The 23,654-nt window shown below is 36.2% G+C and overlaps 3 protein-coding genes and 1 long non-coding RNA gene across 6 annotated transcripts in view; 2 read left to right on the top strand and 2 right to left on the bottom strand.

Moving 5' to 3' along the window:
- LOC135688781 (uncharacterized) overlaps positions 1-12,429 on the top strand; it is a 39,257-nt gene extending 26,828 nt beyond the window's left edge. Inside the window, exon 3 of the long non-coding RNA XR_010516425.2 lies at positions 12,302-12,429. This is a non-coding gene — a long non-coding RNA (uncharacterized LOC135688781). The remainder of the gene's footprint in view (positions 1-12,301) is intronic.
- On the bottom strand, positions 1,809-4,439 carry LOC135689075 (uncharacterized). The gene is made up of 2 exons (XM_065206189.2): positions 4,308-4,439; positions 1,809-3,368 (listed from the first exon to the last, which is right to left on the bottom strand). Exon 2 carries the CDS (start codon positions 3,233-3,235, stop codon positions 2,222-2,224), a length of 1,014 nt encoding a protein of 337 aa, XP_065062261.2. The 5' UTR covers positions 3,236-3,368; positions 4,308-4,439; the 3' UTR covers positions 1,809-2,221.
- A 3,550-nt stretch (positions 12,430-15,979) lies between the features above and the next one.
- LOC135688780 (dehydrogenase/reductase SDR family member 6) lies at positions 15,980-20,275 on the bottom strand. The gene is made up of 3 exons (XM_065205776.2): positions 20,092-20,275; positions 17,102-17,482; positions 15,980-16,350 (listed from the first exon to the last, which is right to left on the bottom strand). The coding sequence occupies exons 1-3, from the start codon at positions 20,243-20,245 to the stop codon at positions 16,142-16,144; spliced, it is 744 nt and encodes a 247-aa protein (XP_065061848.2). The 5' UTR covers positions 20,246-20,275; the 3' UTR covers positions 15,980-16,141.
- Positions 20,276-20,533: 258 nt separating this feature from the next.
- LOC135688777 (HBS1-like protein) overlaps positions 20,534-23,654 on the top strand; it is a 28,278-nt gene continuing 25,157 nt past the window's right edge. For 2 of the 3 annotated variants that reach the window (XM_089110284.1, XM_065205774.2), the window contains exons 1-3: positions 20,541-20,724; positions 22,434-22,502; positions 23,464-23,637. In XM_089110284.1, coding sequence (XP_088966410.1) covers positions 20,682-20,724; positions 22,434-22,502; positions 23,464-23,637 — 286 coding nt within the window. In that variant the 5' untranslated portion in view covers positions 20,541-20,681. Of the gene's footprint in view, positions 20,725-22,433; positions 22,503-23,463; positions 23,638-23,654 lie in introns of all 3 variants that reach the window. The other variant, XM_065205772.2, reaches the window with a different exon arrangement.

Genomic DNA, 23,654 nt, shown 5'->3' with positions numbered 1-23,654 from the left:
TATAATCTCATTAACGAAATTCCTTTAGAGTTTGGTGATGTTTTAAAAATTCTTTTCAAATACATTTTGGAGCCGATGAATATCCCAGGTTTCCTGTTCAATCGCAGGTCCACTGATTCACAGTGGCATCGAATAAACCGTCAACTAATTTAAATCCGAAGACTCAGTTTGCTTGAGTGAGATTCATGGCTGTGTAATCTGGATTAAGAGCATAATACATTCATACAAAAATGTAACTGAACCTCTCATTGAATGTATGGCAAAGATTAGTTGCGGTTATCTGGATCAAGGACATGACCGAGCCTCTTTTTCATCGATGATTAGTCCTTATAATCTAGATTAGGAAATGGGAGTTTCTTCTAAAACGGTTTTGTATGACCAGTACAATCGAAACGATCTCCCTGGACTAGAAACTCTACATTAATACTAGCGGGTGCACATATCACATCGATACTTTGATTTGAAATATATGACAAACTTTTAGGCCTATGTTTACCATTTCTGGAATATCAAATCTTTTTTCTTGCTGAACAAAAGAGGTGAACACGTACTCATTTCAGATATTCCCTTTCCTCTGACTAATATGTTGCCATTTCATAACTTTTTTTGCCGAGGTATAATACTTATTCAAACCCTTTTAACTGGCATGTTTAACGAAAGTAGATCTAGTCGATCTAGACAGCGTTTAAAAGTCATAACCGATTTGAAAGCTCTATAAACGAAAATTATATCAATAAAAGTTAATCTTTGCTTTTATTTTTAACAGTGTAATCACCCGCTTATACTTGCGTAGAAGTAAGGGTTGGGAGATCAATTATGTGAAAATTCAATAAAGTTTTGCTTCGTTTTTTTGTCCCTGATTCATTCATGCCTGTCATAACTCTATTTTGAACTCTCAACAGATATTTTTCGCGAAATAGTATTTCACAGAAAGGTATTCAAATAAACGTTATGTCAAGATATAGTTGACATTAATACACTGGCGAAATATGTTAACTTAGAAAATCGGCGTAATGAAAATCACCGTACTACCTTAAAGTTGCATGTTGCTCCTAAACTTCAACTTGTGATTTTCACCCTTTTGAGTGTGATTGTGAATCTTGATTATGATTATGAATCTTAATTACTATTGTTGAGCCATGATTAATCCTGATTAAATGATATTAAATGATAAAATACCTCCATTTCCGCTGAGTACTTGGGCGCGTCTCTCTTCCCTACGCAATCATTTTCAATGAGCACTACCAATTCATACGATGAATAGATAGATGTTCCTTTCATGTTTTTGCATCACCTCTTATAAATGCGGTACAATTACCTACAATGCCTGCCGAAAGTCATGCAACACTGACATCAATTTCCAAGGTCAAAATCAATTATCCCCCTCTCCCCTACAGAACAATGTTGGTTTACCATCAAAGGGGTTAGGATTTTAGGAAGCACTTTCTTTTGCGCTTCTTTTATAGTATTTCTCTAAATCATCAACATTTTTTTGGGGGGAAGGGGGCGGAAGTAGCAATTTTTTTCATGAAAGGAATGAAAGATATCAAATACAGCGTAAATTGGTGGGTGTTCCAAGTACTTTTGGCAGGCATTGTAGCATATTGGCGTTGGAGATAAGGAGATGCAGACAGATATGCTTTTTGATACGATGTTTTTCAATATGTGACATTTTGACGTAGAAACTACAAGTGAACAGTCTGCTCAAATAGTTTTTCATTATGTTCTTCAACTACTCAAAAAATTAGTTTTCCTCCGATTTCTCGTAAGACTCCCTTGATTCAGAGCAATAGGTCTCACAAAAGCGAATGCCGAAAAATTTTTCATTTTTTATATAGGTTAGAAAAAGCTCACTCAAAATTTTGGATTTGGGCAAGATAATATCATGGAATACTTTCCTATTACTAGTATTGCAGAATTGTAAAATGCCTCGAAATAACATCTTGTTCTGTATTAAATACTATCATATGGTGTCTATATTGCTAACAGTCCCGATATCCCCATTTGCGAGTCCTTCTGATTGTAATAACAGAATAAAGAATTAAGCATAACTCCACTTTTCTTTGTATACCACTTTTATCAGAAAATTGATATATATTAAAGCAACTAATTGTGCAATGCTCTATCAACACAACTAATATTTGAATTTACTCAAAACAGTAATAAATTAATACTATACGATAAATAATACCAATAAATTACGAGTATTTTATGATATTGATTAGTAATGCAGTTCCGTATCATCAACAAGAGTCATTGGATCTTTTCTAAATTTCTCAAATATTTCAAAAAATGTTTCGTTTTCTTCTCGATTGTTCGATCGCACTTGTCGAGCGCTGTTAGCCCGAAACAATTTCACTCTTTCTTTGCAGTTTCTTTTATTTTGTGCATCAGACGCCCGACGTGGCATTTTGTCCTTTTTGCTCGAATATTCCATACGGGCTTTTTCAATTTCTTCAACAACAGAGAAGCTGCTTGCCGACAAGCAGCAGTTACTCGTCGATCGCTGTATTTCATCCCTGATCATAGCATGAAGCGGTGAGTTCCCCGACGGTCTTCTTATTGCCCGGTCACCATTCACCTCTCGGAATGGCAAGCCGTGTTTCTTTTCCAACCCACTTTGCCTACGGTTCATTCTAGGGCTTTGTAATGAAGATTTTTGACTGGAACATTCGACAAACCGCCTGATGAAGTTCGGAAATTTGGAGGATCCCTTATTATTGTTGATTTTCTCCTTTTCTGCGTCCACGACTTCATTGTTTTGATTTCGACTAAATATTTTCGGCTTTTTAAGTCTGAGACGCTGTAGTTTGCCGTTCTTTTTTGCCGTTCTCCGACGCCCGTCGCAAGAACACTGTCCATCGTCGTCCGCTTTCAGTATTACAAACTTCAGGATCTCTCGCTCTTCTGGAGTATATGATGCCCATTCGGCACACAGGCTCTGTTCATTCAAACTCTGCCTAACATCATTCCTCTTGCGCCTTTTCAGCGTTGTTTCATGCGACAGCGATCGTTGAAGGGATGGGTGCCGTCTCCTGTTGTCCGGTGGCAAAGCGCTGTCCGTTTTATCATTCTCCGTATCCTCAATTGGATCTTCTATCATAGAAAAGCATCGAACTCGTCTGTCCGATCCAGATGTTCTTCTTAAACGACTAAAGATGTCCTTAATCAAAACATCAGTTGGTAAAACTGCGTCTTCCTCAATTAAGTCTCCCGCTGAAAATGTAGCATCCATCTTGGTTGATATACTGACTGATCTGGCTGATGTTCACGCGTCTCTTGGTTTTATCAGTCACCAATGGTATTCTTGGAATGGTTGTGGTATTGGCTCGGACCAACTTTGAGTGACCTCTAAACCCGGCTTTTGTCTGTAGAAAACGATTTAATCACATACAGTCTTATTACTACAAAAGCCTAACGCAGACACTGTTCACAAGGTCCGCGTATCAAATGTATGAACCATAATGACGTCAAAAACTATAATGAATTAGAAAATATCCTGCGTTATCGTGCCCTTACGTGTCTTTTCATTGTACTGTACAATTGCCGTAGCTTGAAATAACTCTGAGACAGCACAAATTTCATAAAGCCTGCTTGTGAAATTTCTCTTATCTATTGAAGAGGAGGTAGTTACGTCAATTTTCTGTTAACTTGTAACTTTAAAAGATAATGAAACGTTACTTAGGGCTATTGCTCATTAAAGGCCACTTTCATAACGGAAAATGATTGGTTCTCTTGCAGGAACAGGTAAATAAAGATGTCGATAAAACTAAAGAAAGGGGTTAAGCGTTAAAAAAGCCAAGGACAGCTATCGCCATTCCATTCAATGCTAGAACTTTTTGTGCAATTTTCATTCAGTGCCCGCAAATTCGTGAGGTATAAGAGCTGAAAATTCTTGAAAACAGTACCGGGAGTTCTTCAAAGCGAAATTGTTTGTATAAAACCAGAAGTTAATCTTTACGTGCGGAGTACGGAAATTCGAACTGGCTCTATCGGCACGTGCTTTAATCATGATGTATGAATCCCATAATGCATCACTCTATATGTCAGGATTTAACAGTTTTACAGGTTGCAAATAATTCAGAAATGTTTCAGTAAACAGTCGTATTCATAAGTCTATATGGCGAGGGGCTTGGAGATCTGCAATGCCCCCCTCCCCCTCCCTTAGATCAAAATATAACTTACATACAAGTAGTCTGGAATTTGTGTTGCTTGTATAAGTTCTCTGTGCAAGGCTTTGAAAGTCTAATGAAACTTGGTTACGAAGAAAAATCGTTCCATTACAAATTTTCAATGCTGAAACTCACCTGTGTTAGCGACGACAGCAGTATCGACAAAGATTTCGTCCTCCTTTGTGGCAAATCGACAGAGTAGGTGCTATGACTGCAAGTCGTCTGATGTATTTAGAACGTCGAATAACATAACAAGGCTAGCTGACATTCAAGCTGTTTGTGGCTGATGTAATCACTGGGCCCGTTGCCTATTAATATACTGTATGAAAGACAAAAGGGCCAGTATAATGAAATAAATCTAATACAGAATAGCTTTGAATATTGATTTCAAAGCAAAAATAAAAACCTTGTAATATTTTAAGGCAAGCTAATAAACTCAAATCTTTTGAATTCTAAATTGCATTGCCAAATCAGTGGGAAGGCAATACGAGTGCCAGCCCATGCGTAGGACGGGCTGTACACCATTACAATAACTGCACCCATCCTGCTGATTGGCAATCATTGATTGTCGCCAATCAGGAATGCCTTTGTACAGTCACTTAAAAATGCGGGAAAAACAGGTTTTGGTCTTCCTACGCAGAGGCACATCCTGGAGAAGTAGTAAACACCCCGCAAAGCTGCTTCCTGCCTTGTGAAAAATGCCCTTATATAGTGTTCTCTTCCTCGTTATTGTTCTTTTTTATTTTGTTGCTAACATTTCACAGTTTTCGTCATCTTTGGTCATATTCGATTTGAATGTTCCTTTCAGGAGCCATAGTCTATTGACTATGAAGGAGCCAATTTCAAAAACCATTCTTACATAGATAAAGAACTACCCAGAACCTGGGAAATAAGGAGGAACGAAATTGTTTCTCTTCCCAGTCTTCTAGACTCTGGTCCTAGGAAGGTAGCTTGAACAGGCATTGGAAAAGTTCTCGGGGGCTAAATAAGAACTCAGCGTACGTTAACCACGACCAATTTCTAAGAATTGGTTGCTTCCCTACGTCCATGGCTCCATAAAAAGCTTTTCACTTATCGACCTTCCAAGAGTCCGATTTTTTTATATATATCTATGGCAAAATATCCGTGCAGTGAGTGATATAACACTTTGATACTATATATTCAATTCTGTTTGTTTCTTCAGCTTTGACTGCCTCAGAAGTTTTATTAAAAGGGGACCGAACTCGAGGATGTCTTATTACTCGTAGTTATCATTGTAATTAATTGTTACAATAATCTTGGTCACTTTAGCTTTCACATGACAAGAAATTCTATGAAAATTTTGCTCCCCATAGACGAGGGCATTTCCGTAGAAAGTGAGCTCCACTTGTTTTGTGGGGCTTTTGGTATCACTGATGGTTTCGTGGAATTCGCTTGTCTGATATAGCTGAATTCAGCATAATTCTTTCATACATTGAGTTAACCACACAAGTCTATGCATATGTGGTTTAGAATGAAAAATGTGGTAAGACTTGGCACATTGCCTTGCCTACCCTATAATCAATGCACGTGGCAAAATATTCGATTCAAATGGTATGTGGCTTCCTTTCCTTTTGTTGTCTACACATTTTTGAACAAAATTTTACTTTGTACCCTTTCTGCTAGTGCCCAGACTCGCAAATCTATTTGCATTGGAGTTGCTTTGCAGCAAATGTAGAAATTATATAAGGTTCCTCATTATATAAGCTTCAAAGATAAAATTTTTGACAGAAAATAAAAGTAGCTGGTTTTAAGCTTCAAGATTTTGATATGAAAAGATTCTGAAGAAAAAAATAAATTAATTAAATTTTAGTTGCAAAACAAGATTTTTATCACATAGGAGACTTTTTTATATTCTTTCAATACTTTAATGGACTTCTGATAATAATGAGAACATTTTACAAGAATTCATAGGTACAGAAAAAGATAAATTTGGTGAAGTAATGTTATCTTTTCTTTGTAGACTTAAATTTATATTTTTTTTGAAAGTTTAGCGATTTTAGCAATTTCAGAAAGTAGAGAGCAGAAATTTAAACTGTGTAACTGTAATGATTACCTAATAATATCTAATAAAACATAGCAGCTTATTGCGTCCTATGATATCAGAAAAATCCATCAAATTATGTTAGTCGCGTGTGGTACTTTATTGAGTATTAAGAATATTTCACAGTCTTAATTATTTTTGTGCTTATCATTCACCAATTATTTTGTCCCTATAAATTTTTTTATTTTTACAAACAAACTTCAATCAAAATTTCAAATAAAATTAAGTACTCATTTCTTTGTTATTCAATTTTTAGATGTCACTTTACTTTTAACTTAATTTGAGACTTTATTTTCCTTTGGAACTATAATTTTTAAATAATTTTTAAAATAAAGCTTCTCGTCTATATTAAGTATTCTAGAATTCTGACTCCAGAATTTAAGAGAACATCGCATTATACCTCCAAATTTGCAAAATCAGTTGAATCTGCTGCAAATGGACTGAGAATTGCCACATAAGCATGAGCCTTTTCGGCTTTCTCCATCAAATCACCGAAATTTGCCCTGGTTCTAAAACTTATGAACAGGGCAAAAACAACAGTAATTCGTTAGCTAAACTTGTATCTTTTGCTGACCATATATCAGACAATACGAATATTTAAACAGGATAAAACGTCAACATAAGTATTGCTGTTTTCAATACTTGTCCTGCTTAACGAAAAGGAAAGAAATATTAAAAGCCTAATTTACAATTTCATAACTATGAATAAATAACGTGTTAAAAGTATATGATTAATATTAAAAGCCTAGTTTATCAAAGCTACTTCATTTCAAAAATAGATCCAGTTTTTCCTTAAAAACCTTTTTCGGCAGTTCTTATGTTTATAGGTAAATTGTTGTATAACTTTGTCCTCACGTAATAAAATCCCTTTAGCGCATATTCAGTTTTGATCCGTGGCAAAGTGGCTTAGCATTTGTTGTTTCTTGTGGTCTTGATGTGTTCATGCGTTGTGATGTGACTCTGCAAGGCATCACATATATCATTATTGTTATGCACCAGGACACAAGCTCGTTATATATTCAATTTTTTGGCGTTATTTTGTGTCATGGAGTTAGAATTCACAAAATTGTTTATGTCTTTTGATATATTTTTTGAAGTTTGAAACTTTTGTATGGGTCCTTTATCTGTTCGAGTAACGTGTCATTATTACTATCTTCCACATTATAAGCATATTTAAGACTTTTTGGATGAAACTTGTCGCGCTAACTTTTCAACGAAGATTTACACTACGCTTTTCCTTTTCTGGCTCCGAACCGAAAGAGATTAGATAAACATACAAAGTGCCTCGAACTGAAATAAGAAGAAGTTAAGTTCTACCATAGTTTTGATAGTGTTCGCAAGTGTGACAACACAAAGAATATATATTTAGAAGCTTTGACTTTTTGTATAATTTGTATAATTTGATTTGAAAAAAGCCTTTACACATGTGGCACTACCATAGCAAATTTGTTTTTTATTACTTTCGTTTCACATATTAAGAAGTATTCTATTATGCTCTTTAAGACTATGTGATCTAACTTTTTTTTTACATTGCAATAAAATTACAATACAAATTTACTAGTTACACTACCTACAAAATACTTAATGACATTACAAGGACGATGCCACTGGGTGCAAAATACTATGACTACTCCGTGGCATCGCAAAAAACTAAGACAACTTACATATGAATTACCAAAAGAAAAAAAACAAAGAACACTACAGTCTCTCTCTCAAATTAGATATCAGGCGAAAATGTTAGCGAAAAGCAGCAGGCAAGGTGTTTGCTGCAGTTTAAGTAATTTTGCGTTATCACAGATCTCACCTCATATATAATTTGAGACAGACTTTACATATTATAGTTAACTAAATATTACTATAAATATAACTAAAAAATAATCTAACTTTGAAAATTCTAAACAAGAGATTTTTGTTACGTAATCACTTTTGAACTCTATTTGGATAATATGAACAAATTTTGAAGAGAAAAGGAAATGCTGAATCAGATCGAATATTGTGTCAATCTTGAATTAGAGCAAAAAAGATTGTTAGCCACACCTTTCATATGTTTTGTTATCAGAGTGTTTTTCAAGTCTGCCTTTCTGGTCCATGCATTTGTCTAGGTCTCGTGCTAGAATTTTGCCATCTTTGCATTTATCTACTGACTACATCATCGTGTCGATCTTTTACCAGGGAGGTAAAACGCTACTGTTACTTACGTCATGAAGCACGACGCCGAAAAGAAGAGGTTGGGGCTCTTACCTGTTTTCATGGATACAAATTAAACACGGAATTTTGTTTATGATACTTTGATTAGTTTTGCATAAATGTTTATTGTAATTTTGTGACAAATCTTTCCTGCCACCGATGAAGGCCTTAGCTACAAAGTTAGTTTATAAAGTAATAAATACTTTCCACGCATTGAGAGAGTCCTACCCACAACATCATCACACACACTTAATATTCCATACAAATGCGCCAACAATGCGACACTGCAACTTGAAGCAAAAAACAGTTTACTTGATTTTATAAAGTGTCCGTTCTAACTTTGCTGAAATTTTTAACATTTTCAGAATTTGACAAATAAGTTAGCGATTTAAATACGTGCTTTTAAGAAATACTTTTTTAAATTAAGTTCAGTTTAGGAATTAACGTTTAATTGCAGGTTTGCGACCATTTTCTCTTTCTATCAATCTTATATGAGAAGGCATCGATTATGATACTGCCTATGTGTCTCTCTTTACAACCAAAGATCTGGGAGAGTTGTGGATACAGCCAGGGCCATCAAGAGCCTCCTTGGGTTTCTGGTTAAAACTTAAGCCTATCCCAACAAGGCATTCGAGGGCCATCTCGAGCTCACTTTTAGCTTTGAATGTGATTAACAATGTATTGTCGATAGGAAGACTGCATACAGACAGTTTCACACACGATATTTGTTTACATTCCACTAATAAGTTACAATACATACGACAGACAGACAACACTACTAACAAAAACTACTATACAACAATATAGGAAACGATACCCCGGATACCAAAAGACTGTGGCTACCCCCGGGGCCATTAAATAAAGTTAAAACTATAATCAATTGACTGTCTTAAACCATATGTCACAAGACTTTTTGCGATCAGAAATGGATAGGGGTGCAGACAGCACAAAAATATTAAATGATATAAGACCATATTCAAAATAGGCCTTGTGCACTGTAACTTTTTCATACACACTTGGAAATACATAAACTTTACTTCATCCCTCCAGCTGATACTCGTAGGATTTTCAGTGAATTTTTGAATGAAGTTAAAGTTTTTGGAAGATTAAGATGCCAGCTTCATTTGCTATTCACTCGATCTTTTTATAGTAAATGTTAAAGGTAACTCTGGGTCACTGACCATCGTAACCCCTTATCAGCTAAACACGGTAGGTGTCCTTCAAATTTGAAGGCCCAAGCAATCTCATGTTTATATTTTTGCAGGCTATGAAATCTTAAGCATAAGCTCAAATGAACTGATTCTTTTTAGTACAAACCTTTCGATTACCAGGTATCCATGCATCCGAAATTCTAAGCATTTCAACCCGTTTTTGGTGAAACCTAAAGAATTCTAATTTATATTAATCGTATGTATCTTAGTGAGTGTGGTTTTAGGATTATAATAAAGGCTAAACTTGAATTCCCATTCAATAGTAGCAACTTTTGAAAACCGTGCCAAAGTATTTTGATCTTATCATCATCTTATCTAGTTTCATTTCTGTTCTTCAATTTCAAAGAAGACCCGTCCTGTATCCTTCAAATGTCATCGATCTGGGATGTTCTGTACTTCTCGAAGATGTTATCGTCCATTTAAGATGTTATCTCCTTGAACCAATTTCCGTTAAACTACGCTACGAATTCAATTCAAACGTTGAAAAAATTTTCTCTTTGGCAGATGATACAAAATTTTATCGTTTCTCTTTCAATCATTGTCCAAAACAGCATTAGTTACAGCTCTTGAACACCAATCTTACATTATTTGCTTCATTTTTATTGCCAATGTTCATAGTGGTGAAAAGGTTTGAGGCAGGGCCTTGGGCAGCAAATGACGTCACTGTCATAATTTCTGAGAGCATTGATCTGACCATGATATATTTTGAAGTTAAAACATATTTCTTTTGTTCATTAATCAATAGACTGACGTTTTTTAAGAACTGTGCAACCACCATCAGTGTAAATTCATTATAAGAGACAAACCCAAACAAAATAGCTATAGGAAATGACATTTCTTCCAGCTCCCCCTCTTCCTGTGACGAGTCTTTCTTAAGTGGTTCTTTATTTAGCAGTCATATTCCACCACCAACGGAACATTGCTTGCAAGAAAACTTGCAGGCATCTAATAACAATACACATCTTGGTGTTAATTAAGTAACCCCTTCTGCCGTCACTGGTGAGTTTCCTTGTAGTGACAATTTTCCATAGAGTGGTGAACCTTGCCCATTCTTGACTTGAGGATTTACGAAGACAGAAAACTGATCCTTCTACCCATCTACAAAGTGTTTTACTGTCCAACCAAGAATCGTGACACCCCCATATTCCTTTCAGGTCCTTGATTCACCCTCCAATGTCATTTGATATTTTGCTGTGCCTTAAGTATTTTCATATCAATTCAACAGTGTCTTTATTGCCAAACCACATCCTTAATGCTTCAAAAGATTGAAATTCTTCATAAACAATTACTTATTCTCCACTATATCATGCTTTCAATTAAAACCTAATTTAGATTCGCATAAAGATACCTCATCGTTTAAGAATTTCATTCAAAAAATCAACGGACACCTCCACAAAAGAACGACTTTCTAACGCCTGCCATGTTCGCTCATCTTACATAGAAGAAACTATGTTCTGAAGCTTGGAGCATTCTTTGTTAGAAAAAAGAGGCTTTGTTCATGTGTTAAGATTTGTTAAAGTATCTTCTAAAGCCCCGGCAAAACGACTGGCATTTGGTTTTGACGTCTTAAAATCAATAAAAATTTTCATAAGCAAAGCTGCCTCTTCATCCGGCCAAACAAAATTTGTCCGCTTTTCTTTCGCACTTTTATTACCACAGTGGCATTTGTAGTTCCTTCGGTTGCCATTTTGAAAAAGTAATTAAGCACGCTTCTGCGCATGCTTCAAAATGAAAGTTCCGTTCTTTTTTCTGTAGTGTAAACGGGGTCCTACATTGGCCATGCACTGGACATTGTTCACTTTGTTCAGTGTGTGGACATCAAGTTTTGGTGGTGGCAAAACGACTGAACATTGTCCAGTGAACGTTTGCACTGTGGTAGGATGCGCGCGGGAAAACTGCGTCTGAAGAAGAGTTAGGCCTGCTAGGTTTATCACAACCACCGTACTCGTGCTCTCTGCCATCGCCTTTCTCATTGGAACTAAAGCTAACCTTTTCAGAAGACTCGTCGTTACTAATGAAATGCTTTTTTCTGCTCTCCGTCGAATTGAATATTAATGTTGTATTTGAATATGGGATATAAATTAACGCCAAATCCTGTGTTTGAATATGGGAGTTATAGTTGCGACAGTGTTCAGTAGAGTGGCAAAACGACTGGACATTTCTCTACAACATCTTTGAACAGAAACAATTTAATCCTGTCCACTGAACATTTTCGACAGACTTCAAAATCGACTCAACAACACTCAACACCATTGAACAAGACTGAACAAGGTGGAAAAACGGCGCAACATTTACGCTGGACATTTGTCCAGTGCATGTTCAGCGAAAATGTCCAGTCGTTTTGCCGGGGCTTAATCAACAGTTCATCTCCAAAAATGCAGCAAAAATGTATACAGTTGCAATATTTGAATTATGTACACATGACGATGCCACCATATGCAACTTTATTAGAATACTGCAAAAAAATGTGGGATTAGACCGTCTTTGCATTCTTGAACTTCAAAAATTCTCACCTAACGTTATGAAGACTAGACTTTAATGTTTGCTTAGAGACTTTGTTTAGAGGTTACTCTGGTGGTCTATTTTGCATTTTTTGACGAGATATGGTATCTGAATAAACCCTTTGGCGCAACTATGTACAGTTAAAAAGTAATTTTTTATTTACTTAGGGCCGAAGGACGAGAAACTGATAGAAGATCCATAGAAAGGAAATATAAGATGTAGAAGAGATCCATGAATCTGCTTGGTTCCAGTCTCACTCCCTTGTGCTCAGAGTAGCCACCAGTTCTGTAACTCTGTAAGTAAACTTGCATTACATTTGTGACATTATGTGTTTGGGGATTCATTATGGTCTTTTATATCTTTATATTTAGTTTTATATTGTTTTTTTTCATTATTTTGTTATAAAAAGGAATCGTAAACTTAATATGTTTAAAACAAAACGAAACCTTTCAAGGGGATATTATTACTGACATTTTGAGCATGCTAGATTGAGAGTATAAGTAAAAATTCATCCGCGCCAATAACTTGAGAGCTTCGGTGAACGGGCCTCCTATCAATTTTCTAGAGGGAGTTAAATCAACTTTTTAAGCTTATTATGCGAAATAGCTCTTCGGAGATTAGAAAACCTTGTAAATTGATGGATAGAAATGCATCAACTGGTACTTTATAAATGGAACAGGGCGTCTCTTGTTTATTTCTTAATCTAGAATCTTTAGTTACCCCTAGGAAAATTAAATTTTGGTGTCTATTCTAAAAATATAGGTGTGCCAAGTAAAAACTGTCAATTCGTTTTTTATGTGGTAGCTTTAATTTCCAACCTGGAATTTAATGTCAATTCCATCGCGGTGTGGTCTAAATCCTCGTGATATTTTGAAATACTTAAACTAAACGAAAAGAATAGAATCTAAATCTTCTAGATTAAGAGAAATTACGCAGGATTATGCTGATCATTATTATAATGCCAACAAGATTCAGCCGATCCTACGACAAGCAAGATTAGTTTTCAGCAATCAAAATTTTCATTAAGATTTCCTGATGGTCATTATTTTGCGATTTGATTTAATTTTCATGCGTTTACTCCTTGCTAATCATAATTCTTCAAATGACATTTGGATTTCGATTTTTTTGAATTTTTGTCATGAGAAGGAAAAAGAACAGCACAGTGAAACGAAGTACTAAGTTTTGCTCGCGGTTGATCTATTTCTTCTCTGAAGGCATGTTACTTACGAAAATTATAGCTTAGGACAATGATGGTGCCAAACCTTCGAACAGTCTTGGCCGGAGGCAAAATGAAGGTTATTTAGGCCACGCCTTTTTTACTGTAAATTTTACGTGAAGTTTGATCTACAACGAGATAAAGTTATTTGAGAAGAGTAATGCTTTAAATCGATTCCATTTTCAAGCAAACATTTTACAACATACTTAAAGCTTTTTCGTCTGACACTCCTCAGAGCATAAAACGTCAGAATAGGTTCCGAAAAAACACGATGGAAAAATATATACCCTGTTGTGGATCGAAATAGGCCAATCAGAAAAACGCAAGCACAAGATCGGTATAGTTGACCAATCAGTGCCGCGAGCCTAAAGAAAAATTACCAATGGAGTCCAAGAGAGAAAACGAACTCCTTTTGTCTACACAATGGCGGCTTTTTCGTTTTTATGTAGATTGACTCCAAAACTGCTAGATGGAAGGACGACCGGGCTCTGCCAATTATCCGAAACATGTCGTCATTATAGAGTTTTGCACAATCTGGGTTGTCTAAAAGATGTTGACCAATGGCAGAATCACTTGTTTTAACAGTGTTTCTAGACCTACAAGATCGAGGAGGCTGTTCTCTTTGAGGGGCAGTTTTGTTTCGTATGTTGGAAGGAACATGCTGTTTTATATGGAGTCCATTTAATGTCAAAGGAACATGTGTTCTTTTGACATTAGTAGTCTTTTCACAAATGTTCCTTTGAGTGAGACCATCAAAACATGTGCCGACGCTTTGTACCGGAGCGAGCTTAATAGCCCACCATTCCCAGAGGAAGTATTCATTGAACTGATGGAAACTGCGACACGTTCAGTTGAATTCAGTTTTAACAATGAAATGTACCAACAAAAGGATGGTGTCGCTATGGGTAGCCCTCTTGGACCTGCCTTGGCCAATATCTTTGTTGGCTTTCATGAAGAGCGTTTGTTCGACTACGACCAAAAGCCAGGTGTCTATTTTCGGTATGTGGATGACACATATACCATTTTCAAAACAGAGGCTGAGTGTGATATTTTTCTAAAACACCTAAATAGCCTACACCCAGCCCTCCAGTTTACGTTTGAAAAGGAAGAAAATGATTCCTTACCATTTTTAGATGTTTTGGTCGAAAGTCTAGCACTGGATTTCTTACCAGTGTATATCGCAAGCCTACTTTTACCGGTCAGTACATACGCTGGAATTCATTTTGCCCAAAACAACGCAAAGTCAACCTTGTCAAAACATTAGTACATAGGGCACTTATGATCTGCTCGAAATCTAAACTGCACGCTGAACTGGAAAAACTCAAAACGATCTTCTTGGACAACGGCTATCCTTAAGACGTCATTTTATCTTATACTTAGGAGAAGATCGCAAGTTTTTCGGCTGTTCAAAAGTTTGGTCCGCAAAAGTGCCCAGTTTATTTGAAACTACCATGGATTGGTAACACTTCCTTGCGATTCGAGAGTCAGATTAGGCAAGCCATAACCAATTGTTTCTTTGCTGTCAATCCTCGGATTGTTTACAGCACTAGGAGAGCCCTTCCATCCATTCAAAAGGATTGCATTCCTACCAAACAAAAAAGTTCCGTCATTTATGAATTTACGTGCCAGTGTGATTCTGGCTACGTAGGGCGCACAACCCAAAGATTGGGGGATAGGATAAAACAGCATGTTCCTTCCAACATACGAAACAAAACTGCCCCTCAAAGAGAACAGCCTCCTCGATCTTGTAGGTCTAGAAACACTGTTAAAACAAGTGATTCTGCCATTGGTCAACATCTTTTAGACAACCCAGATTGTGCAAAACTCTATAATGACGACATGTTTCGGATAATTGGCAGAGCCCGGTCGTCCTTCCATCTAGCAGTTTTGGAGTCAATCTACATAAAAACGAAAAAGCCGCCATTGTGTAGACAAAAGGAGTTCGTTTTCTCTCTTGGACTCCATTGGTAATTTTTCTTTAGGCTCGCGGCACTGATTGGTCAACTATACCGATCTTGTGCTTGCGTTTTTCTGATTGGCCTATTTCGATCCACAACAGGGTATATATTTTTCCATCGTGTTTTTTCGGAACCTATTCTGACGTTTTATGCTCTGAGGAGTGTCAGACGAAAAAGCTTTAAGTATGTTGTAAAATGTTTGCTTTTTTCAAAGCCATTTTCAAGCAAACGCTATCCCCTCGTATCATTGTGAAGAGCAGAAGAAGCAAATCTTTCTGTTGGCACAAGTCAGGAATTTTGTCATAATGTCGACAGATTTCAAAACGCCTAAATGAGAAGACGTCTTGCATGTGATGCCGTTTTGGCGCACTATATATTCTAAAGAGTTGCCTGATGATCGTATCAAGCTTGAAACTCGGAGTAGCAACTTAGAACCGTCTTGCTCTATACACCAAATAGCGTGTACAGCTCTGCCTATACGGTATCGACCACTTAATGACAGACCCGTTAACAGTAACTTGCATTAAATTCTCAAGTAAATGTTTAATTACGGCCACATCACACTATATTTGGGTCAGGTGAAAATGAAGGCACAAAAATTGACCAATTGCTTGACCAGTGCATTCTGTTTAGCTTATTTCAGACGCAAAGAGTAGAAAATAGACATGAAATCATTGTTTATATGAAGTTCCATTTCATCCCATTGATATGCCAAAATCTCATCAAAATTAAACTATTTCCTATTCATTACTTCATAAAAATATAAAAATATGCAAATAATTGTTTCTTAAAACCAGCGTCAAAATACTATTTGCCAAGATATTCCTTTGAATCTACATTGTCCAGCCTCCATCAATTATATATTTTTGCCCTGTTACAAATTCTGCCTCATCTGTTGCTAAGTAAACAGCCAAAGCAGCAATTTCCTCTGGTTTTCCTAATCTGCCACTCTTCTGACGCGTCTCAATGTATTGCTTCTTAACTGCAGCAGCATCCCCAGTGGCTGCAAATCTTTCATTTAATGATGGTGTGTCTATTGTCCCTTCAAAGAAAAAATTCTTGCTTAAGACAGAACCTTCAAACATATGCCAGAGCTTGACTGGCACACTAGTGCTACAAGGAATCCACAGATGATGTGTAAGTATACCTCTATGAGCATGCAGAACTTTAGACCAAAAAAGTCAGTTGACAGATAACATCAGGCACCGCAGAGCGTTGAGAAAAGTGGGGGGTCTAAAAAGTGGGGGGGGCTAAAACCGTATAAAAAGAGGCTTTTCTGATAGTTTGATACTTAATATTTGGCATTTTTTGCAAAAAGTGGGGGAGGGGGGTTTTAGCCCCCCCCCAGCCCCCCTGCTCCACGGTGCCTGAACATGCAGATAACATTTCAAATTCTGTCTATTACAAAACATGTGAAAGTCAAAGTAAACAGAAGTTTGATTGCTATATGATCCTATAGAGTATGAAACCCAGAGTAGCAACTTAGAACTGTTCTGTTCTACATGGCAAATAGCTTGGACAGCTGTACCTATGGTCCCGAGTACTTTATCACAGACAAGTAAACAGTTATTTTCAGTTTCAGAATATTGATTATACAACATCCATTTTATGTAAGCTTTCCTGCATTCTTGCAAGGCATTATATCGTTTTGTCATTCATCTCTGTTTCTATCATAATGTGTCATATTTTTTATTGGTTAGAAGAAATGATCTGGTTTGTATCTGCAAAAAATTGGTAAAAATCTTGGTATTTCCAGACCAGTAGAGTATTTCTAAAACAAGAATAGTTTATACCTGGGCAAATGCAGTTTACTCTGATGCCATCCTTAACAAAGTCAGCAGCCATACTTTTTGTTAAGCCTATAACAGCCCCCTTGGTTGAACTATAAATGCATCTGTTTGGCACAGCACTGTGACTGGATGCAACTGATGCCATGTTTATGATAACACCATTCTTGGCCGCTAGCATCTTTGGTAAAAAGACTTGGCATGTGTGGAACATGCTCTTAACATTGACGTCAAATATTTTGTCCCATTGTTGTTCGGTACTCTCTAGGATGCTTCCTGCATAGACCATCCCCGCAACATTTAATAAGACATCAACCTTTGGCAAAGTTGCTGCAAGTTTTTCAATGTCAGCTCTGTTTGTGACATCCAGCGTGTGTGTCTCAATACCTTAAAATTTAGAAAGATAGATTTTACCAAGATAAAATAAGAGAACTAAGATAGCCCTCGATTACGATTGTCTCGAAGCCTAACTAAAACCCCTCGATTTACCTCCCTTTTTGCATCCCCATTCTCGGTGGGACAAGTTCTGTTGTCCAAAACAAGACCACCTTTGACAAGAGCAAGCCATGACGAGGCGAATGAGTCATTGCTCTTACATTTCTATCATGTTTTAATAAGGTTGCTAGCTATTTCCCTTCACCAATTTCTGTGTTTTGTATGGTTTTGTATGGTTTTGAATGTCCTTTTCAGGGGTGAAGTGACCAATTCATGGTCTGTTTTTGGCATCAAATTTGATTGTTCTCAGCTATGCATGTTGGTAGAACCCATTGTTTGAGCGTTTTAATAATAGTTCAAATATAGATTACTTTGTCACTTCGCCTCCAAAAAGGGCTTGCAAAACACGGTGTTGGTGAAGGAAAAGTAGTTAGAAACCGCACTAAAGCATGATAGAGATGTAAGAGCAACGGCTCATTCGCCTCGTCAAGGCTTGCTCTAGTCAAAGGTGGTCTTGTTTTAGACAACACAGTCTATTCTACTAAGAATTGGGATGCGAAAAAGAAGGTAAATTGAAGGATTTTATTTAGGCTATCTTAGTTCTCTTATTTTATCTTGATTTAACATCATAGAATGAGTATTTTTAGAAAAACCAAAACTTGACTGTGCTAAATTTTGTTTAATATATAGTGATCCATGTCAAATAGTAGTTCACAAAATCTTTCTAGTCCCCTTTTGAAATTTCCATTCATCTATCAAGCCATTGTCAGATGCGACCTGCAAAGAAGAGGTGTTTGAATTGTTAGCAAAGACACTCACATATACTTTCTGGTGAGTTGCTTGTAGATAAAAATTAATATAAACAAAGGAAAAATTTATTTCAAGGAGAGCAACTTGCTTCATAGAGCAATCTGTAGCTTCCCTCGAGCATTTGAGAAGAGCCTGAAGGGGAGCAAGAGCTATGGCTCTTGTCAAATGGCAGGGCCTGCTATAGCCTAAGTCATAAAGGCATTTCAGCATGGCTATACTATGGACTGTGCATCATAATTTTTCATTTTAACAACTTGCAACAAAACTCATTCTAAATGATGAAAAAAATTCCAAATTTCCTGAATTTACAGTCATTTTCCTTGCCTGTCCTACAACATTAGGATATTGGAGAGCCTTATAAGTGAATGACCCGAGTTAAAAGAGGGGACGCTTTTATCAATTATCACCACAGCTTGTGCTGTCATGCCTGAATTCCAGTGGACTGAATGTTATTTGTAGAACTGGCATTTCAACTGAGGCAAATCACTCTGAGATTAAAGAATAAATTTTTTGATGTCCTACTCTGTGTCTTGTCTTGTCATGATTTTAGTGCATGAACATGACTTGACATGTTGGGTCAGGTGCAGAAAATCCTGGTTGCAACAAATTGATATCCATCCATATCCTTTCTATCCAAGGAATTTCTACTGGGTGGCAAATATAACACAATATTACCAACATAATATAACATAATTACACTGGTGTATTACATAATGTAACTATCCTTCTTTGCTTGGGCGTGTTTCACTAGAGATGTGTAAATGTTCTTAAAAACTTTACGAAACCTCCTGGCATTATTTGTAATAATCTATAAACTGCCTGGCTAAAATGATATTTTATCAATGATATCAATGATATTATTTGCTAGGTTGTGAGCCGTGCAGTCAAGAAGTTTAGGGGGTCTGGGGCTACAAAGAAAGACATGGTTTCCTGCAAGCTAAGAGAACAGAAATTTCTTGCAGTCATTTCTTGTAATTGTTTAAAGTTGTACATTTCAAAGGCATACATTTTAACATTTGATTAACTGCGATTCCCCCTTGAAGCCTTTGCCACCCAGTGAGTGAAAATCTCAGCTGAATAAGTGGCAAAATTGTTTCACTGGGTGGCAAAAATGCTGCCTAGTTAATGTGTTGAAAAAGGCTATGCATCTAACTAAGGTGTACATTTGAGCATACACATCATGCCAGATGCTGTAAAGTTTGATCTTTCCAGTAAATGGGTCCCCACATAATAATTTTCATCCTTCTTTCTACCTGCATTAAAACGAAATCTGCCACAAAGTCAGAGTTACATAGAATAGGCATAGTTAAGTCCTGTCATAAAAAACAAAGAAAGCTTTTGCTACAAATTCCAAGCACGATTTTTCACTAAACTTTCATATTCTCCAAATTTGAATTTTTTTATTTCTAGTCTTCCCATTGCAGATGACCTACTTATAACCTATTTGTACAGTCTGGTCCAGCATACTTACAATTGTACTTATATAATTTTGGATAGGCTCATAGCCTGTAGCAAAATCATACAGGGACCACACACACCACACCACATGAATGCCGCCTTTTAACACTTATGCAGCTAAAGATATGTGTGATTTTAAAATATTAGATATGGTACTCTTTCAAATACCGTAGAATGAAAAGCATAACTCTGAATAATGGAGTACACAAGGAAAGGGACAGTAATGTGCAGGGGGAGTTTGAAGGCGTCTTCCTGTCTGGGCGTGCTTTGACTACGATTTACAAACAACTGACCCGCGATTCCATTCAACTCCTTGATCTTTTCTCCATTCATATCAGATGCAATAACTCTTGCACCTTCTTTGGCAAATCTTTCAGCGCATGCCCTGCCAATGCCCTGAGCTGCGGCGGTGATGAACACAACTTTTGACGTTAATCGCCCAGCCATTTTAATTTTGCCTTCCCGTCTGAAAACCGCTCCGAGACCAGCCTCGTTCCTACATTTTATAGAAAAGAAAATTATAGAAAATTGGAAAATTGACACAGTTCTCCAGGAAAATATTTTCGAAGATAAATTGTTTAAAGTATGAAATGGCTAAATTTTTTGGGTTTGTTTCCTATGGGGATTCTATATTTTAAGAGAACCTGATATCTTTAAAGATTTGTTTTCTTCTAAGCTTGCTTATTTACTTCTCGAAGCATATGACTTTTTTCTTGGCGGCCTCGAAATGATGTATCCTAAATTTTCGGACACGAAAGTTGTTAACCTTGAAAATGGCGTGCTGTTATGACGTTGGGCGCGCATATTGTAAAAAGTTTTCGAGATAATACCGGCTGGAAGAAAAGTAAAGAGCTAGTTTAAGCTCAAAATCTGAATTGCAAAAATGTCAAGGCACAGAAATGTAAGAAATATGCGTTATGAAGACGGTAAGAGATGATTTGTTTTCACATTTTGATGATTGCGCGGCGAAAAGTTGCTGTTATAATTAGCAAAACTTTTATCATGAAGAATATTTAAAAGCTGGAAATCTTACGGATATTGCGATTATCGAAAAAAGGGAGTTATTTAAATAGAAATTGTATGTCACCGTTGAAAATCATAAGCTATTTAAAATTTCTAGACTGGAAACTTTATCGCGCGCCCGCAATATATTGCCTGCGTACCAAAAATTTATTTCCGCGCGATTACATTATTAACACTACAAATTTCTAAATGTGCGTGATTCCAGGCGCCCAGTCACAAACTCTCAAAATAAACTTGTCCGCGCAAGGAAGAAAGTTAAAAGTCTGCGAAGATTTTATGTTTAGATGACGTCATCCTGGACATTTTCTGGTAACGAAACATCTGTATTGGTTTCTACCTATTATGTATGTAATCTTGTTTTAGTCAAAAGCTACTTGACTCATGATGAGCCAATAGCAGCAACAGCCATTCCAAGATGGGATTTTTGTCTTGTGCAGAGATAAACCCCCAGCGCACATCAACTATCAACCATGGTTGCAGCTGCGCAATTTCTATTAAAATCATTCATCCAGCTGTTTTTCTCTGAAATGTATAACCAAACGTTACATATTTTTTTTGTAATTAGTCTCAGCCGCACAAAACTTTTATCTGTGCTATTTGGAAATGCCCAATTTTAATGGACATGAAACAGATCCCCTGCACGTCTTTCAAAAATTCCAATCTGGCAGCCATTAGGCTCTAGGGGGGACAAGCAAAAAAATTTTAGGCCATTCCCTTGTTACCACCAAAAAACTTCCTGTTTCCAATAAGGAAGACCAATTTTATCTGAAGTGAACACCCATGACTAACTTTTGGTTACCTAATGCCAGGTGCACACAAGAAATTTTAGCTGAGCTAAATATCACAGAAGGGAGAAAAAAATGTATGACTTGTCTTGATAAGGAGAAAACTGAATATTCTGTCTTCTTCCTAGCTGCCATCATCTTTCTGATCTTGTTTTTTATACAATTCCCTAATCATGGATTAATGCAATTTTTTAGGTACTTTGAAAAGGCAAATATTTAATAGATTCTTCTAACACTTTTCAGCACATAAAGTTGATTACATATTAATCAATATCCTTAGTTAAGAAAATGAAAACCTAGTTGTGGATTGAAATGAGCTAATCAGAAATAATATCCCTAAACTGTTTCTTTGTGACGGCACACTTTTTATATGCAAAAGTTATTTTTCATTCTTATGTAGCTTGGTTCTTGTTTAGATTGATCTAAATCTTAATCAGTTTTTAAAAGAACCACAGAGACCATGTTTTGGCTATAATTTTATTTATCTTGTATTATCTTTTTTTTCTTGAATCAGATTTTGTCTTCTTCATTGTTGAGCATATTGTATATATTGATGTAGTGGAACCTTAAGATGATAAAAAACTGAACTGTATAAATACAATAAAAATGTTCTTGCTGCAACCACTAAGTCTAGATAACACAAATGTCGCAAGCTTTAAAGATCTTTAATATGAAAATTCTGAACTAAATGTTATATATAATAATTGATATTTGAAATTCTTATTTTTTACTTTTTTACTTACTCAATTTCTTATAGTTCTAGAACCTATCTATAATTTGTTTTCATGCACTTGCCTTATATATATCTAAGTTAATTTTCCCTCCAGAACTGTCTTCTGATGAATATGGCATGTCATATGATGATTTAAAGAATTATGCCATTTCACCAGCTACAGGTTTGTTCTTTCTTTTCTACACTATAAATGAGATTGATAAACATGTACTCAAGTACCATGTAATTAGCACACTGAAAAAACCCCAATCTTCTATATCCTGATATCTCTGGTTATTTCCTTAATGTAATTGGTGACTTTGTCTACCTCTTTGTAGAAGGTTTTTTTCTAAAGAGTGAGATTTATTGAAGTGACAAAAAAAATTGTAGTAGTAAATGCAACTTTTAGTTTGAACATTTTCAATGATATCAAGCAGTCTTTGTATTGTAATATGGAAATAGGCCATGTGTGGCATTTGGCACATTTTGATTACTTTTTGTGTGCCATAGGAACGGCTTTTTTATCTGTATTTTCTCATTCCTGTTGTCAAGAACTATAGGATGCTGTTTTCAAAGAGACCTTTTGTGCCCAAAACTGAACAAAAACCAAGGAGATTGACTGAGAAACTTTTATTGTTCTTCATTAAAGATGTTGAGTCATCTTCTAAAGATGTATAGTTTAACTTAGTCTTTTATCTGCCATTAATATCCTGAGGATGCTGAATGCTCTCTCTAATGAAGAATTGGAGCCAGTGTTTTGAGAAAGAACCAGGCGTTGATTGCAGGCTACTTCCCCTTGGTATAATAGCTGTGAAGCATTCTTGTTGAACTACTTTGTGACAACCTTGTTAAAGCCCATTTGGGAATACTTTAACATCTTGGAAAACGACAGAGCTGCCTTTGAATTTAGTAACTTGGATTTACTGCTGCTTCAGAAATCTTCAAAACATAAGTAATTTGTAAGAAATTTTATGGCAAATTCTTGTTTTGTGCTTGCAGTGATTTGCATGCCTTGGACAATTTTGGCATGTGGGAGCATGCACCTTATATTACAAAGACTGCAAATGAAACTCAATATGCCCCAACTTAAATTGTCTTTGTATGTCATTTATTTTTTAAATGCATAATGATTCTCACTTTTTCAGAGGCAATGTTCACATACAGTAGATCAAGAAATGAAGACCACACATTGTCTTCATTTATGGATGACTCTACAACCAAAGAAGAAGATGACGACACAGATCAAGATGACAATGATGACCTTCTCGAAGATTCAACATCTAATTTCAAAATGCCGCAGCTTGATGACGTTAGTGCAGGTAATGCCTGTTAACTG

This window comes from Rhopilema esculentum, chromosome 9, assembly GCF_057945365.1.
Source record: "Rhopilema esculentum isolate cy_ngs chromosome 9, ASM5794536v1, whole genome shotgun sequence".
In the NCBI taxonomy this organism is placed as follows: Eukaryota; Metazoa; Cnidaria; class Scyphozoa; order Rhizostomeae; family Rhizostomatidae; genus Rhopilema; species Rhopilema esculentum.
This window is presented reverse-complemented; position numbering and strand designations above follow the sequence as displayed.